This window comes from Eleginops maclovinus, chromosome 12, assembly GCF_036324505.1.
Source record: "Eleginops maclovinus isolate JMC-PN-2008 ecotype Puerto Natales chromosome 12, JC_Emac_rtc_rv5, whole genome shotgun sequence".
In the NCBI taxonomy this organism is placed as follows: Eukaryota; Metazoa; Chordata; class Actinopteri; order Perciformes; family Eleginopidae; genus Eleginops; species Eleginops maclovinus.
In genome coordinates, this window is record NC_086360.1 from 23,168,778 (window position 1) to 23,183,397 (window position 14,620).

Here is a 14,620-nt window from a genome sequence, read left to right on the forward strand (position 1 = left end):
CTGTCTTGCTTCTCAGTACTGTATTATGCAGCCTTTAAGACCCCGCTCTGAATGGCAAAGGGTAAAGGTCAGACAGGCCCGCTCTCAGTTCTTAACTGGTGTGACTATCATAAAGAGTGAAGATTAGGACATGTTTATGACCTAACACAGGAGGGGAGGAATGTGTTTCCCTGTTGAAAAGAGGGAAAGAATGGCATGTTGCTTAATGAACCTACACTTCACACGAGTAAGCAGATTATCAGTGAATGCCCAGACAATAATGCAGCTCTTTTTGTTTGTACAGTAAAGAGGGAGGAAGTTACGGAAGCAGGGGTGTAATAATATTACGGGATAAAAGAAAAAGGATCCTCTCAATGGAAACGACCCCCGTCCCTCTCCTCAGTCAAAATTATTTTCAGCTGTTCGTGACTGGAGGGATTTACGTTTACCCTAAACTGCTGCAGTTCCTGCTGGCACTATGGCCTGCTCCAAGCGGCCTCATAAAGTACCGTGGGTGCCCTGAAACAAAAAACTCTGACATATTATTTTCCAGCCCTCCCCCTAACCCCCATCCCTAACAGTTTCCGTTTATGTTATTGAGAGCAGGTGGGCTTACTCAATACCATTTGAGGGCATGGACTGTTTGCCTCTTTCTTGCTGTAGTATATAGGGGGTGATTAGTGCCCATCTCACTGCCTGTCTGTGAGTGTCAAAGTGTTAACACCGTCTCTCACGAGCTGAGAACTTCATCAAAACTGCAGCCACTGACAAAACTCTCTGCTGCATCTTTTGCAGCTGGCAGGACTTGCAGCTCCACCCATGGGGCCCGAAAGGTGTAGTCACTCCCCAACCGCAGATATACATCTTGGGCCCCAGTTTTGGGTTGCAGTGCCAGTCAGGTGTTTGGTTTGGAGCAGGGCCGCAGCGATTTGGTTACAGGCTGCTTGAAAACCTACATGTTTGGGTTGATGGAGGTTACAGTAACCTCAACTATTCTCCTGCCACTGTCTATCTGATGGCTTTTACAGAGTGGCTATAGACCAAACGGCATGCAATGATGTAGATAGATGTAGAGATACTGTAGATGTATGATGCATAGATAGATGGATAGATCCAAACATACATGCAGTGGATGATAGTAACAAAGTACATTTACTCAAGTGTTGCATCTAAGCCCTTTTTTGACATATTTACTTGAGTGTTTCCATTTTTTGTTTCTTTATACTTCTACACCACTACATAACAGAGGCAGATGTTGTACTTTTGAATACATTATAATTATTTAACACTGACAGTTCCTTTATACATATAAAATACCTGCTATGCTGATATGGTATAATGCACTACTGTACTACACAGTATTTCAAGTGTCTAAATGTGGACCACACTGACAAACTACAACACTAAAATGATCTTCCAGGTCTGAAAACAGGATAATATAATAACATTGTAATACTGTGGAAAGATTAATTTTGCATAACTAGTACTTTAATTTTTGAAACTTGAAGTAGATTTAGCTAAAAATGTGATGTATTTATTCATGTTTAAATGGCAGTTGTGCAGAATGAGAACTTTTACTTCTTGCTCTACATTTTGATGCTAATACTGTTGTACATTTAGTCTAGGTAAAACATTTGAAATCAGGACTTTTACTTGGTGGAGTATTTTAAGACCACAGAATGTAATGTACATGATCTGAGTACTTCTTCCAACACTGCATACATACATAAAGACATGTGGATGGTAAAATACATGATTCTGAAGCATGATAGTGACAACATGTGATGAACCTTTACAGGCGTTTGGATAGTGTTTCCATAAGTCAGAACTCAGTAAGTGTGTTCACCGAAAAAACACTTACTCATCACCGGCACAGCTCCAGTGATTTCAGGAGAGCCTCGGACTCAGCAGCAGTCCATAATTCATTTACAACAGAATAGGCATCAGTGCGTAATGTGCGGTCGCCTTGAGCACGCATTGTCCTGAGCTCTGGGAGAGGTTGAAACGGGGCAGGGTAAAAAAAGAAAAAAGAAGCAGGCTGTGCTTTTAAAAGACCCGGGGAGACTATAAAAGTAGTTTCATGCCCGCTGCAGTGAGGGCTCGGCTCGATATGCGCAGACACACGGAGGTAGGCAGAGCAGATAGACAACAACACACACCCACACACACTTATTTAAGGGTTATGTTCACATGTGGCTCACTGTCAAAGGTAGTGCTTAAAGAGGAGCGTGAATTTATGGGGCGGTAATTTTCTTCCTTAGGGTTTTTTTGTATCGAAACCAGTCAGGCAGTGTTTTAGTAAATTGCATGTTTTCCACTTTAGTGAATAGGATGCTCGTCTTTTCTAGTCAACCCCGGGCTGTTTGACACTTTTCCGCCACCGAGCTGGATTCACTAACCGGTGTGTTCTCTTACCGGGGGAGGTTGGGCTCATTTCAACTTTTCTGACCGTACCTTTGATGCCACGGAAATGGAGAGCGTGTCCGCGCTTTGTAGTAAAAGTTTGCTCTGGACGCTGCTGGTCCTCGCGCTGAGCTCTGTGTCTGTGCACGGGACCTGGAAGACCGGACTGTACAAAACCTACGCAGCCTCCTCAGTGTACCAGAAAAGGTGAGGAGAGCATCCACTTTACTGTCTCTTTCTATTATTATCATACATACACTCAGTGGTGTAAGTAACTGAGTATTTACTCAAGTACTGTACAATTTTGAGGTACTTAGTATTTCCATGTTATGTTACTTTGTACTTCCACTCCACTACAATTCAGAGTACTTTTACTCCTCTACATCTTGTTACTTTAGATTAATGAACAATATATCAACACTTAAATTGGACTTTAGTTACACCTGGATGAAATTCACATGCTACCCAGCAGTAAATTAAGTAACTTAAATGAGTTACACCTTTACCAGCTTGCTAAACACATCAATAATTATAACCAAAACATATTATACTTGTGTGAAATGGGCCTATTTGCTTAATGAGTACTTTTGATACTTTAAGTATATTTAGATGCAAATACTTTTATTGTACTTATATTTTCTTTGGATATCTGATGTTGATCCTATGGTAATCCTCCGTTGAGTTGATACATGTACAGATAACCATTTCTTTCTTACAGCCAATTTTTAGCCTCACTTTTTGCATCCTCTTGTCAATGACTGCGGGGCTACTCCCATCTCCATCCATCTACCAGGTCCCTTTGTCTTTCTAACAGTTGGTTTCCTTTTTCCTGTGCTGGCAGCCCACATTGCTCTGCTTCCTTATTGTTGTCCCCCGTTTACACACCCTCCTTCTCTGGGTGTCTCTCCTGTGTTGTGTTGTCAGCAGATGAAGCAGCAATGACTCCATCATCTGCTTCTTCTCCGCTGTCAGGGTGCTCTTCAAAGCATCACCTTTAGTCCTCTCATCTGTCGTCGTAAAAACTTGCTCTGATGTTGATCCCAGTGGTGAGGACAGGATGCATCTTGAATACATTTTATAGACAGTGAATAGGGAAGTGTTGATCTTTATGCCTGTAATAAAGTGCTCAGGATTGATCGTTTAAAAAAAGGTCATTGAATAAAAACGGGGGGTTGAGATGGTCAAAGGGTTGAGTGAGTGTGTTTCTGACAAGGAGTAAGACTAAACAGAGGCAAGAACCCTAACCAGCTCAGAGACAGGGTTGGGAGAGTAACTTTAAAAATGTAATCCGTTATGATTACTAGCTACCTGTAAAAAAAATGTAATCAGTAACCTAATCTGATTACCAAAATATAAACGGTATTACGGTATTATGGAAGACAACAGAAAAATGTGACCTTAGAGAAGAAGAAACAAATATATTTAGGATCAAAAAGTAGGCGTAATACTCAAAGTATGAGCCTACAGAACAGGTAAGTTTAAAAAGAAGAAATCTGCTCCTTTTACAACAAACACAATACGCTCTTTTTAGATTGTTTGTAACATTGTAATCCTGCTAGTAATCCCCAATTCTAGAAATGTAACAGTAATCTGATTACGTGTTATTTTACTGTAACTCAGGGAATACAGTTACCTTTATTTTGTATCCTGATTACAATAAAACCATTGCATGTATTCTGTTACTCCCCAAGCCTGGAGACCAGCCAGTGATGAGAGGACCTTCCTCATGTTATTTATCCTGTCAGTGTGTGTGGGCCGAATGTGTCTGGAGGCTGAAACCTACCCTCTCTCTGATCAGACCGTCTGTGGGTGTGTCCAGGTGGCTTTCAGCGCTCCCAGCCTCGCTCCATTGGCTCACCTCCCTGCTCAGCTCCCCTGTCGCTCATGGCCGGCGGCTTGTGGACATGTTTACTAAACACAAGCAGCTGGGACTCCACCACATCTGGGCTTGTTATGGGAGGCAGAGATGAGTTTACAGTGGGTCTGCTGCTGTTTGTAATGAGCAAGTGAAAGGAATTTCAGCATAGACAGAGATGGAGCTGTTGATGATGTGAGTCTTTAGATGCAGGGAGGTCAGCAGGTTTAAGATGTCATAGGAGGACCTCAGTCCACCTGCCGTCTGACCTGCTCTTTGAAAGCTGCAGAAAGTTGTGTCAACAAAGCCAAACAGTGGCAATGGGATATCAGAAAGCTCTCATGGGCATTAGCAACTTGACTTTGAGTGACAGAAACTTAACTAGTCCTCGGGTTCAGGCACTTCAAAAGGAAATAGATATATATTTAAGCAGACTAGGATTCTGTCACAGGAAAACCTTCTCTAAAATTCCCTCGTGCGGCAGTCCTGTCTTCACACAGTGATTATCTAAATCAGAGGGGATTAACAACTCTTGAGTAATTTCACATTCGCTCTCTGGAGGAGCTGATAAAGTGTTCGTTCACCCTTGTCAGTCTTAACGTCTATATGAGCTCAGCACGCTGAGGGGTTACAGAGGAAGCTGCTTTTTTTACTTCTTGTCTGGCCCATTTCTTTATCCTCCCTCGGAGGACTTGTCATGGTCTGACAGGCAGTCTGAACCCCATGGCCGCCCCTCATTCCTCACCCATCTTAACCATAGCCACCTTTTCTTTAGTATGGGAATGAAGATGACAGAGATTCCAGTGGGCTGAGCCCTGTGTGGCTTAAAGCAGAATGGCTTTAGATTTTAAATAACTTCAAATAATGTATGCGCTTAGGAACCATTTTTCATGGGTATTAGGAAGCAGTCCCCAATTGAGAAGCTCAATTTAGTCACTGGTGGCTGATACTTTAATCAGGGTCTAGAAGAAGGAAGAGATCTGCAGCAATTGGTTGATAAATGATCGCTTTCTAATCAAAGTAACTCTCTCCTTGGCTTCAAATGTGAGGATTTGCTGCTTTTTATGTAACCTAAGACAACACCTTTGCTGGAATTTTACACTATTTTCCAACATCCAATCAATCAAATGATAATTAAATGAAATAACATATAAATTGGTAGTAAAATGTGTCGGTTAAAGTTCTACACGTTTTTAAAAAAACAAGCGCCAAAAGACAGCAGAGACACCACCATGGACTTAGGGAAATTGTCATGGCCATTTCCCACAATTTTATAAACCATTAATTGTTTGATCAGGAACATAACTAACACATGTTCTTATATTAGACCCTAAAACTGTGCCCGATGGCACATTCTACATTACCATCCATAATGTGTCTCAGCTCTCCATGAAGGCACATTAATGATCAGGCTGTATGAAGTCATAGTGTGATAAACCTGAATCCTTGCTGAGAGGAATTCCCTTTGTACTTCCAGCCTGAAACACTTAAAGATGCACGCAGAGACACACGTGAAGCTCGCAGGTGTGCAGACCTGAGACAGACAACAGACAAATGAGAGTTTTCCTCGTTCCTCTGAAGCGAGTCACTGACCTGCTTTGATCATCTCCACTGTGCCGTGGAAAACACAAGGCAGCTCTAAAACTAATCACACAGCAGTCATAATATCCTCTATCAACGACATTTATTAATATGTCTTCTCTTATTGGCTACGCTTTTTTCATTTTATTCCCCTTGAAGCTGCAGGTTTGACTTGATGAATGTCTTATCCCTCTCTCTCTGTCTCTCTCTCCATTGATTTCCCTATGCTCTCCATTTCTCTCTTTGTCATTTATTGTTGCACCACATTCATCTTATGCCTCCTCTGTATCCCATGAGACCAACACTGCTTCATAAGATATGATAAAATATACTTTATTGATCCAAATTTGGGAAAAAAATGTGTCACATCAGCATGTTAAAATAAGGCTTTGCACATAATGTGAGAATTAAAATAGTAGGAAATAAACAAACGTAAAATATAACATCTCAAAATAGGAAATAAAGCAGAACTCAAAAGTAAGATATATGCCAAATTACACCTGACCATTTTAAATTAAAGAAGAGGGTATTTGTATTCCCTCTAATTTCCCTGTTCCCATCCGAAGCATCCTTGCGTGACCTTTTGACAAAATAACCTTTGTCTCCTCTCCTCCTCTCCTCCTCTCCTCCTCTCCTCCTCTCCTCCTCTCCTCTGTCTGGCCGTTTGCCACATCTGTCTTTTGTCCTTTGTTCTCCTCGAGGTTTTTTTCCCACACACTGAAATCTAGAGAAATTCCTTTTGATTTCTATCCCTGCTGCATTTCAAACATATCTCTGAGTGTGGTTCCTCCCACAGTGCTTGAATGAAAAAGGGAGTTACTGGGACATTTTTCAACTCACAGCGTTCCCTCATCAACAATCTTCTCAGTTCACACGGTTAAGCTCCCCACACAGCATGCTGCAGAAAGTGCACAACCTCAGTACTGTTGTCATGAAGATGCATACTGCTGACGAGGCGAAATCATGTAAACTCAAATACTTTATGAGTTTTCTGTCAGCATTTGCGTTTTCTTAGGGGTCAGCACATTTTTTACTTTCTACTGTCTTGGCGTCTGCATGTCAGGGACAGATGGGACGAAGCTGTGATTTTTCCGTCCCTTAAAGATTGTGGATTTCTTTCATAACTGCTGGCGGTGGGCTGTGTGCGACTGAGAGCGATGTCTGATGATTTATTTAGCTCTGGCCCGGCGTTCGGAGTCTGCCATGTGTGCTCAGAGACCTGATACTCTCTGAGGGCCTGCTTGGTGCTTTTGCCAGTGAAACAGCATGGTGCTGGTGGGTTTCACACTTCATAACACAGGAACACCTCCAGTAAGAGGAAGGTGTTGACTATGAAACATTTAAGAGGGAAAGACACCGAGTGTGTATGATAAAGCCAGACAACATGTAATGGACCACCTCATAATGATTCTCTGAGAGGGATTTTTTATATTTACTCTTTGACGTCACAAAGATAATGATGTAACCTGTATCTAGCTAATCAAATTATCCCTAGGCACCTCCATCCTCTCCGCTGCCTTGCACTCATTATATATTGTGTAAGTCAGTTATGTAGGTAATGCAGGTATTCGTTTTCAAGCCACTTGGGAAATTGTTAACTCTATTTTGCCAACTTGTTTAGTTATTTCATCCACTGAAGCAGCAGCTGTTGGCATTTCCTCTTTAGTAATTGCATAAATGCAATCCAAAGAGAAAAAGGAGACCATAAAACCCACCCCCACTTCCCTCCTCGTACCCCCTGGTGATAATATTAGCGGTTCCCAGGTGAAACCTCCTCCCAGCCTGGGAAACTCAGATGTTTATCTGTCCTGGAGGATAAGAGCTGTTACTCCCTACTCTACCTGACCACAGCTCCTTCAATGTCTGACATTTTTCACCGATGATTATAGCGACTTTCTTTGGACACAGGAAAGCAATCATAGAGTAATCATATAGATCGGTTTCCATTTTTGTAGCCTTGAGGCTGACAGATAAACTTTGTAGATACACGGAGGATGGGGCTGTATTTAAAGAACGTGTAGCAGATTATTCCCTACTGTCTCCACTTGAGAAGCGTAAGATGTACACTTTTCTTTCTATCTTTACTTTTAAAAGTCCATATAACGTTTAATCCACATTAAGTTAATCTGGTGAATTTTTAACCAAACGACTATTACATGTATGGAAGTTCATCAATCTCCGACAAATCTTAATCAGAGAGAGTGTCACATCAAAGGAAATACCTGCAGGAGTGTTCAGACATTTCTCAGAGGTGCTCCTGCTCGTTGACTCAGGTCTGTATGTGCGGCCACCACAACATGTGGGGATTGTTATTGGGAGCTGTTTCAGGGCTGCTCCGCATCCTCCGCCTTCAGCAGTTTCCTTCAGTGTAAACCGTCCCTCACACACACAAACATACGGTCTCACATATTGACAAACACACTTTGGTGGGAACACACTCCCACACTTGCAAACATGTTGGCAGCAGAACACACAGAGTGCAGTTTGGTGCTGAGAGCCACACAGTCTCCTTTGTGGTTCCTATATAGAGCCCCCTTTATATACATCTATTGATTGTGTAAACACAGGCTATAGTAGTTGTTGTCCTCGTTTCTCCTCCAGCTGTAGCCATGTGAAGGTAATCTGGATATTTGTTGATTAAATAATAGTAACATATGGCAGCTCAAACAGCCTCAGTGAGTTTTCCATACATTAAAGCAGAGAAATCCCCCTTTGGTGTTTTGTTGATTTGATTAGTAGGGGGATGAAACGGGCCTCTCAGGATAAACATCTCTCATAAACATTTCTCATCGCCCCTGCAGGAGCAAATATCTGCTGTGAGGAATAAACCAAACCGGTTAGCTCTCAAATAAATCACCGTTAATTATAATGACATGATTTGGTTCTTTTATTCTAATGATGGCATTGAGGGCTTTACTGTTGCAAAATATTACATCTTTCTCCTGGAAGCCTTAGAAATAACTTGGAGGTGAGTGTAAGTGAATGCACTTGACTCGGCCTGCTCTACTTAATCATATCCTCCTCAATATCAGATCTATACCTGTATCATGGAATCCTGAGACAGGGTTTTCCAAAGCTTCTTTTTAAAGGGAGCGGATTTATGAGCAAGAATGAACCTTTGTGAAAAACTCTTATCTCCGTATGGGACCTTTATTTCATCCTAAAGGTACTTTTTTTCCCTCTGAGGGATTAATGCAAACAGATGTCATTGTTAGAAGGGAGGCAGTAAAAGAGTAAATAAAGCCCACAATGCACTCCTGCAAATGTGTGTGTGACTGATTAAAACCATGTAAACACCATAAAGAAGTTTCAAAACAAAAGAGTGGGGGCAGGGAGGAGAGGATCTCATCCCGCGGGAAACACAACTGAATGTGCCGGCATGGCTTACTTTCCTTTGTGAGCGGGCTATAGTGCGAGTGCACATGTTTGAAGGTGTTTTGACCCAAAAAAAACTATTCTTTCTTGAGGTTTTCTTTAAATTATAGCTGTTTAACTCTATCTCTTTCTCTCTCCAGAAACTGGTGTCCTCACACGGTCACTAAGACGGTGACATGCCAGGTGCAGAATGGGACGCTGCTGCAGCGGGTTTACCAGACATGCCGCTGGCCGCAGGGATGCACAGGAGGCAGGTGAGAAGACGGCCTTAAAGAAGAACTCACCTTGCAACGCTTAAAATAACTCCAGTGGAAGTGCAGTTTGAAGCTTGTTAAGATTGTGACTATGGTGGAATTCAAAAGCAGAGACACTTTTATGTTTTGGAAGATCAATGTTCTATACAGAAGTCTTCTGTTAGACACGGGGTTATGTCAGCTTCTTGTTCAAGTTGTGTTTATTCGACCATACTTAGGCATCAAGTCTGACATTTATTTCCTTCACTTCCTACAATATTTCAAACTGATCGGCGGTCAAAAGGTGCCAAATCGACTAATCTTGCATTTCCTGTTCATACTATAACAAAAGTTAACTTGTGGTTTGCCAGGTCAAGGCTTTTTAATGTGCAGCTGCAGCAGCAGGAGATTAGTTTGCAGTTAGGGTTAGCAGTAACTTAATAATTTTCTGGCAATATCTTCACAGAAAACCTCCTCCCGATCTTCTTAGTATTACAAAGATGTAAATATTGCAACGTTTTTATCAGTGGGCTAAAAGCTCAATTGAATTTGTGTAACTTGTTCTTAGAGTGGTCTGAGCAGTGGGAGATAAACACTTATCCGTCATTATTTTAATGAACATTTCTTTATTATTTCGTTTTAAAGATCATGGTTTTATAGTTGTTTTCTTCTGAACCACTTCAGCCGCTAGAATATGTGATTGTTGTGATGCGGTAATCATGCTTGAGCTGCTAGTTTTCTGGTATTCTTCACAGTCTTCTGACAGTGAATGAATCATCCGTCACTCAGGAGGAAATCTATTGTTAGAAATGCCAGTGTCTCAACAATAGATCAGAATGCAACGCAGCTGCTCCACATGTTATGTCCTGGGTACATCATGTTACAATGTGCTACACCTGTTCCTCTGAGTAGAAAATAGGCTTTCTGGGTATTTAGGAAATAAAAAACAGAGCAATATGGAGATACTAAAGCCTAAAAGACTCAAATGCACCTTTTATACATCAAAAATACAAGGTTGTTATACATCTCAAATAACCATTTTCAGTTTATACACAGACAAGTATCGTAACCTGTGTTTGTGTGTGAAGGCTTTTTATTTTGTGTGTGTATTTCAGCTACAGGACCGTGGTCAGACCTTCCTATAAAGTGGTGTATCGCACTGTGACCTCTCTGGAGTGGAAATGCTGTCCAGGATTCAGCGGCGCCGCCTGTGAAGAAGGTAAGTGGAGACAGGAGGACTCGTGCACACATTATTTAAACAGCAGCAGAAAGTAATGAACAACAGTCGGGGCTCTTGGGAAGGGGGCCAACACCACATTATAGGACTGAGAAATGGTTTTAATGCGTCTGTGTTTCCTCAGATTATCATTCTTCAGCTCTTCAAGCCCTTATTTCACCATTTGCATCCTTCTGTTGTGCACTGCTGCCTTGTAGTCTGCGTTCGTGCCGTCCAATACGGGTTTTAAAACAGGAGTGATTTCCATTAGGCTTACATAATGCAACGTCTGTCCTCTAATAAAGCTAAGAAATAAGATCCCTTAGCTCCTCCAGGGTGAGGCCTTCATTAATCAGGTTTAATGTCTTCATTGTACTTTGGGGTTGACTTTTTTTGTGTGTGTGGTTTTGAGTTTTAAGGTCCAGCTGGAACCAAGTCGTCATGCTCTTAAAGGGCCATTCTAGCACTGCTGTTTTCATTTTTCAACTACAGTAGCTGCCCACCACACACACACACACACACACACACACACACACACACACACACACACACACACACACACACACACACACACACACACACACACACACACACACACTAGCAGTGTATAATGACTTCCCCTGGCACTGGCCCCTGTGTCGCTGCCGTCTGGGGAGAAGGGTGGAGGGATCCAGGACATGACTGGGTGTAACATAAATCGTCAGGCTTTGCCCCACAAAGGACAATAAATGTTTACAGTGGTTATAGTGGTCCCTTTTTTGTGGTGCTGGAGGCGGGGGCTGTTTTTTCTCTTTTACGCCACCACTCCCAGGTTGTAACTACTGTAAGAGCAGCTCTCAGCCCTGCACTTCAAAACTGGCTGAATGTCGTGCTTGTTTTAGAGCTCTCCCACTTTCAAAGTCAAAGAACACACTGAGAGTCAGACAGCCCAGACTTTACTTAACAAAAGCAGAGGTACACACAGTCAAACAGGGAGGAAATTATCCAATTAAGTTGTTGCTGCAGGAGATTCCCCTCCGGTTGTCATGGCGGTAGGGGGCTGTCGAGCCAGCGGGGATGTTGGGATTAGCCACTTATCTGAGCGTTGTTCCGGGTGGCTCAGATCACAGGCAGTGCTGAGTGGGAGTGACAGATCCCATTCACTGGGCCTTTACTCTACGGCACCATGGATGCTATCCAGGGCCGCGGGCGCTTTGTTCCGCTCCTGCCGCATGAGCAGAACCTCTTGCCAGCGCAGAACCTGATACCCCACTGCTGTCTGCCTCATTTGCCGCTTTAAGGAGAAATAATAGCTTGCCACACGGGCAAAACTTGAGAACGGATTGAGCTTAAATCTGTTGCCATAGTTTTGCCAAGGGAAGCTAAAGCTGCACTCGTAGTTCAGTGAGGGCAAGTTTCAAATCCAGGCTCCTAATATCTGTTTATGGCTGCATCTGCAAACACATTTCTTTGTGTACTTCAAGATGGCTTTGAGCCCTTGTTTGACCTTGAGTTTGGCTGAATTAAAAAGGCTCAGTACAAAAACAAGCTGTGCTATAAAGAAGATCAAACAGCTATCAACCCTTTGGAATTCTAATGTCTAGGCCCAGACATTAAAAACATAGTGCTTTTGATCTCATAAGTCTCATAAATAACAAACACCGGATGCAACTATCTTTAAAGATCTTTGGTATACCCTTTCTCCCATCATCCCTTTCCTTCTGCTTGTCTGCTTTTCACAGACTGTGGAAAATGTGTATGATCCGCTCATTTACTGGCGATGCCGTGCTTTTACTTCCAACCCCCTCCTCAATAGGCCACCCCAAAAGCCCCTGGCTACGTCTGACTCCCAAGGCCGTCCTGCATTACAGCAGATCTCAACAATGTCCATACCGGCAGAACTCTGGGGCTGCTCTAAGGTGCAAGATGGGGAAAAAGAAATGCGTTATAAACCGAAAACACGGTCAAGGATACCGCCATATTTTGAGTGGAGATGAGAGAGTTGTTTTCTCTTGTGTCGCTCTGTTCTCACCCTTCCACCTGCCAGCCGATTGGTCAACATGTAAATCAACAAGTCCAGTCTGAGCTAAAGATAACGTGTCTTTGTTTAATTTATGTGTGTTTCCAAAGGCAGGCTGAAGAGATAAATAAAATAACTCGATGGGCTGAAATCACGCCATGCTGTCATACAGATTTGCTGTGAGGCTTTTTGACCGATCACGCTCATACTAAAGGATCCCAAAGCAAAACATTACATCACACCCCGGCTGATAAACAAACTTACTCCATCAGAGTCCAAGAGTAAGATAACACTGCATCAGGGAGGCACCTTTCACATTCACTTCTTATTTACTCACCCCAACCTTAGGACTTGGCTTGAATTCCAGGCCAGTGCTGTAATTACTGGGTCCTAATTGTTTTCTATGAGTTTGGGGAGATATTGTCTTACTTGTGGATCTGGAACACAATGCTCTTTATCTTTGATTGAGCCTGAGAAAGGGAAAAAAGCTAAGTATTTGCAGATGGAGGCACTTTCATAGCTTGCCAGAAGCAGGGATTTAATGTATGCCTGGTTGGGTTGGCATTCCACGTAAGTAGATGCTTGTTTTCAAATGGGATATCCCAACTTGTGCTACATCAAACACAAATATCTAAATTACACCTCATTTAGCAGCAATTTCGTGATACCAGCATATCAAATGTAACCCATAAAGCATCATTATTAAATTAGAGCTGTCTCTCAAAGGCTCTGATGCAGATTGCTTAAACATACAGTACAGCAATGAATGATGATTGCACACTAAGCAGTCGTGGAAATCGGTCACATTTATGGGTATTTTGGACTTTTGCCCTCTTCTTTTTGATAAAGACAACAGTTGATATCTTTGCCTTGATTTATGACAGAACAAAACTTAAAAGAAATATGGCTGCAGCTTATCACAGGAGGGGGCCGGCATGCAGGAAAGCATATGGGGGCAACGTAGACTTGAATTAGCATGGCTGTCAAAGCTCTGCCGCGGGGGTCCCCATCGAACCGTATCTTGCAGCCAAGCGGAGGCTGCGGTTTTTTGAGTCGCAATTACGGTGTGGCTGGGAGGCAGAGGCGCGCTGTCTGTAATAAGCCGCAGAAATGTAATCTGTGTTTTCACAGCTCAGCGCGGCTTATCACAGGCCTGCACGCTAAACCCCGCGCTTTAAACATCAGTCGGCTGCAGCTTGCCATTAGCAAAAGGAAGAGTGGGAGTGCGTGGACGCCGGTATATGTGTCTGTCTGACTGCCAGTGTGAATGTGTGGGTGGGAGAGTGAGGTGTTGAGGATTTGTACAGTGAGGGATGCAGCTGTTTGGCGTGATTAGCTGCTTTAATGGCAGCAGGCTTTAGTAGCTGTGAGTGGGGCCACCCGAACCCGAGGGTCAGAGGGGAGGGAGCTGAACAAGAGCAGGTGACCCCCACTCCCACTCCTCTTAGACCACACAGTGAAGCAAAACAAGGAGGCACCTTTACATTTAGCCTTCTCTCTGTCACATTCCTGGATCCCCCTGTGTTTGTGTAAGCAGGTGTTTTATATTTATTGATTTATTAGTTTATTCCACTCGTGGAAAATGTTATAAAACAAGACATGAACACTTCAAGCTGTTTTTGTAGCCCATGATGGAAAGGAGCAGCGAAAAGAAAGTATTATCTTACCTTCCACAAAAAATAGCGAAACAGGTTACCTGACATCTTCATATAGTCTATTTATTCTTTCTTTATACACTTTCTTAAACCTGAAGGTGTTCCTAAAGCCCTTTAAATCATTTGGTAAAGAATTCCTCAGTTTAACGCCAACCACACATCTGCTTTTAAGTAGACAGCGAACACAAATTTGATGTAAGATATCAGTGCATCTAGAGTCTGCCTCCATTAGATGAGATGCATAGGGAAGTAGAGACTGCATGCATACAGGAGGCAGGCTGTAGCAAAGAGGCCACAGCAGCTGATGATCATGGTTATGTAAAT

The 14,620-nt window shown here is 42.7% G+C and overlaps 1 protein-coding gene across 3 annotated transcripts in view; it reads left to right on the forward strand.

The window, feature by feature from the left end:
• Positions 1-2,029: 2,029 nt before the first annotated feature.
• Positions 2,030-14,620, forward strand: part of emid1 (EMI domain containing 1) — a 51,419-nt gene continuing 38,828 nt past the window's right edge. For all 3 annotated transcript variants that reach the window (XM_063897038.1, XM_063897040.1, XM_063897039.1), the window contains exons 1-3: positions 2,030-2,589; positions 9,334-9,447; positions 10,542-10,645. In XM_063897038.1, the coding sequence (XP_063753108.1) occupies positions 2,450-2,589; positions 9,334-9,447; positions 10,542-10,645 (358 nt within the window). In that variant the 5' untranslated portion in view covers positions 2,030-2,449. The remainder of the gene's footprint in view (positions 2,590-9,333; positions 9,448-10,541; positions 10,646-14,620) is intronic.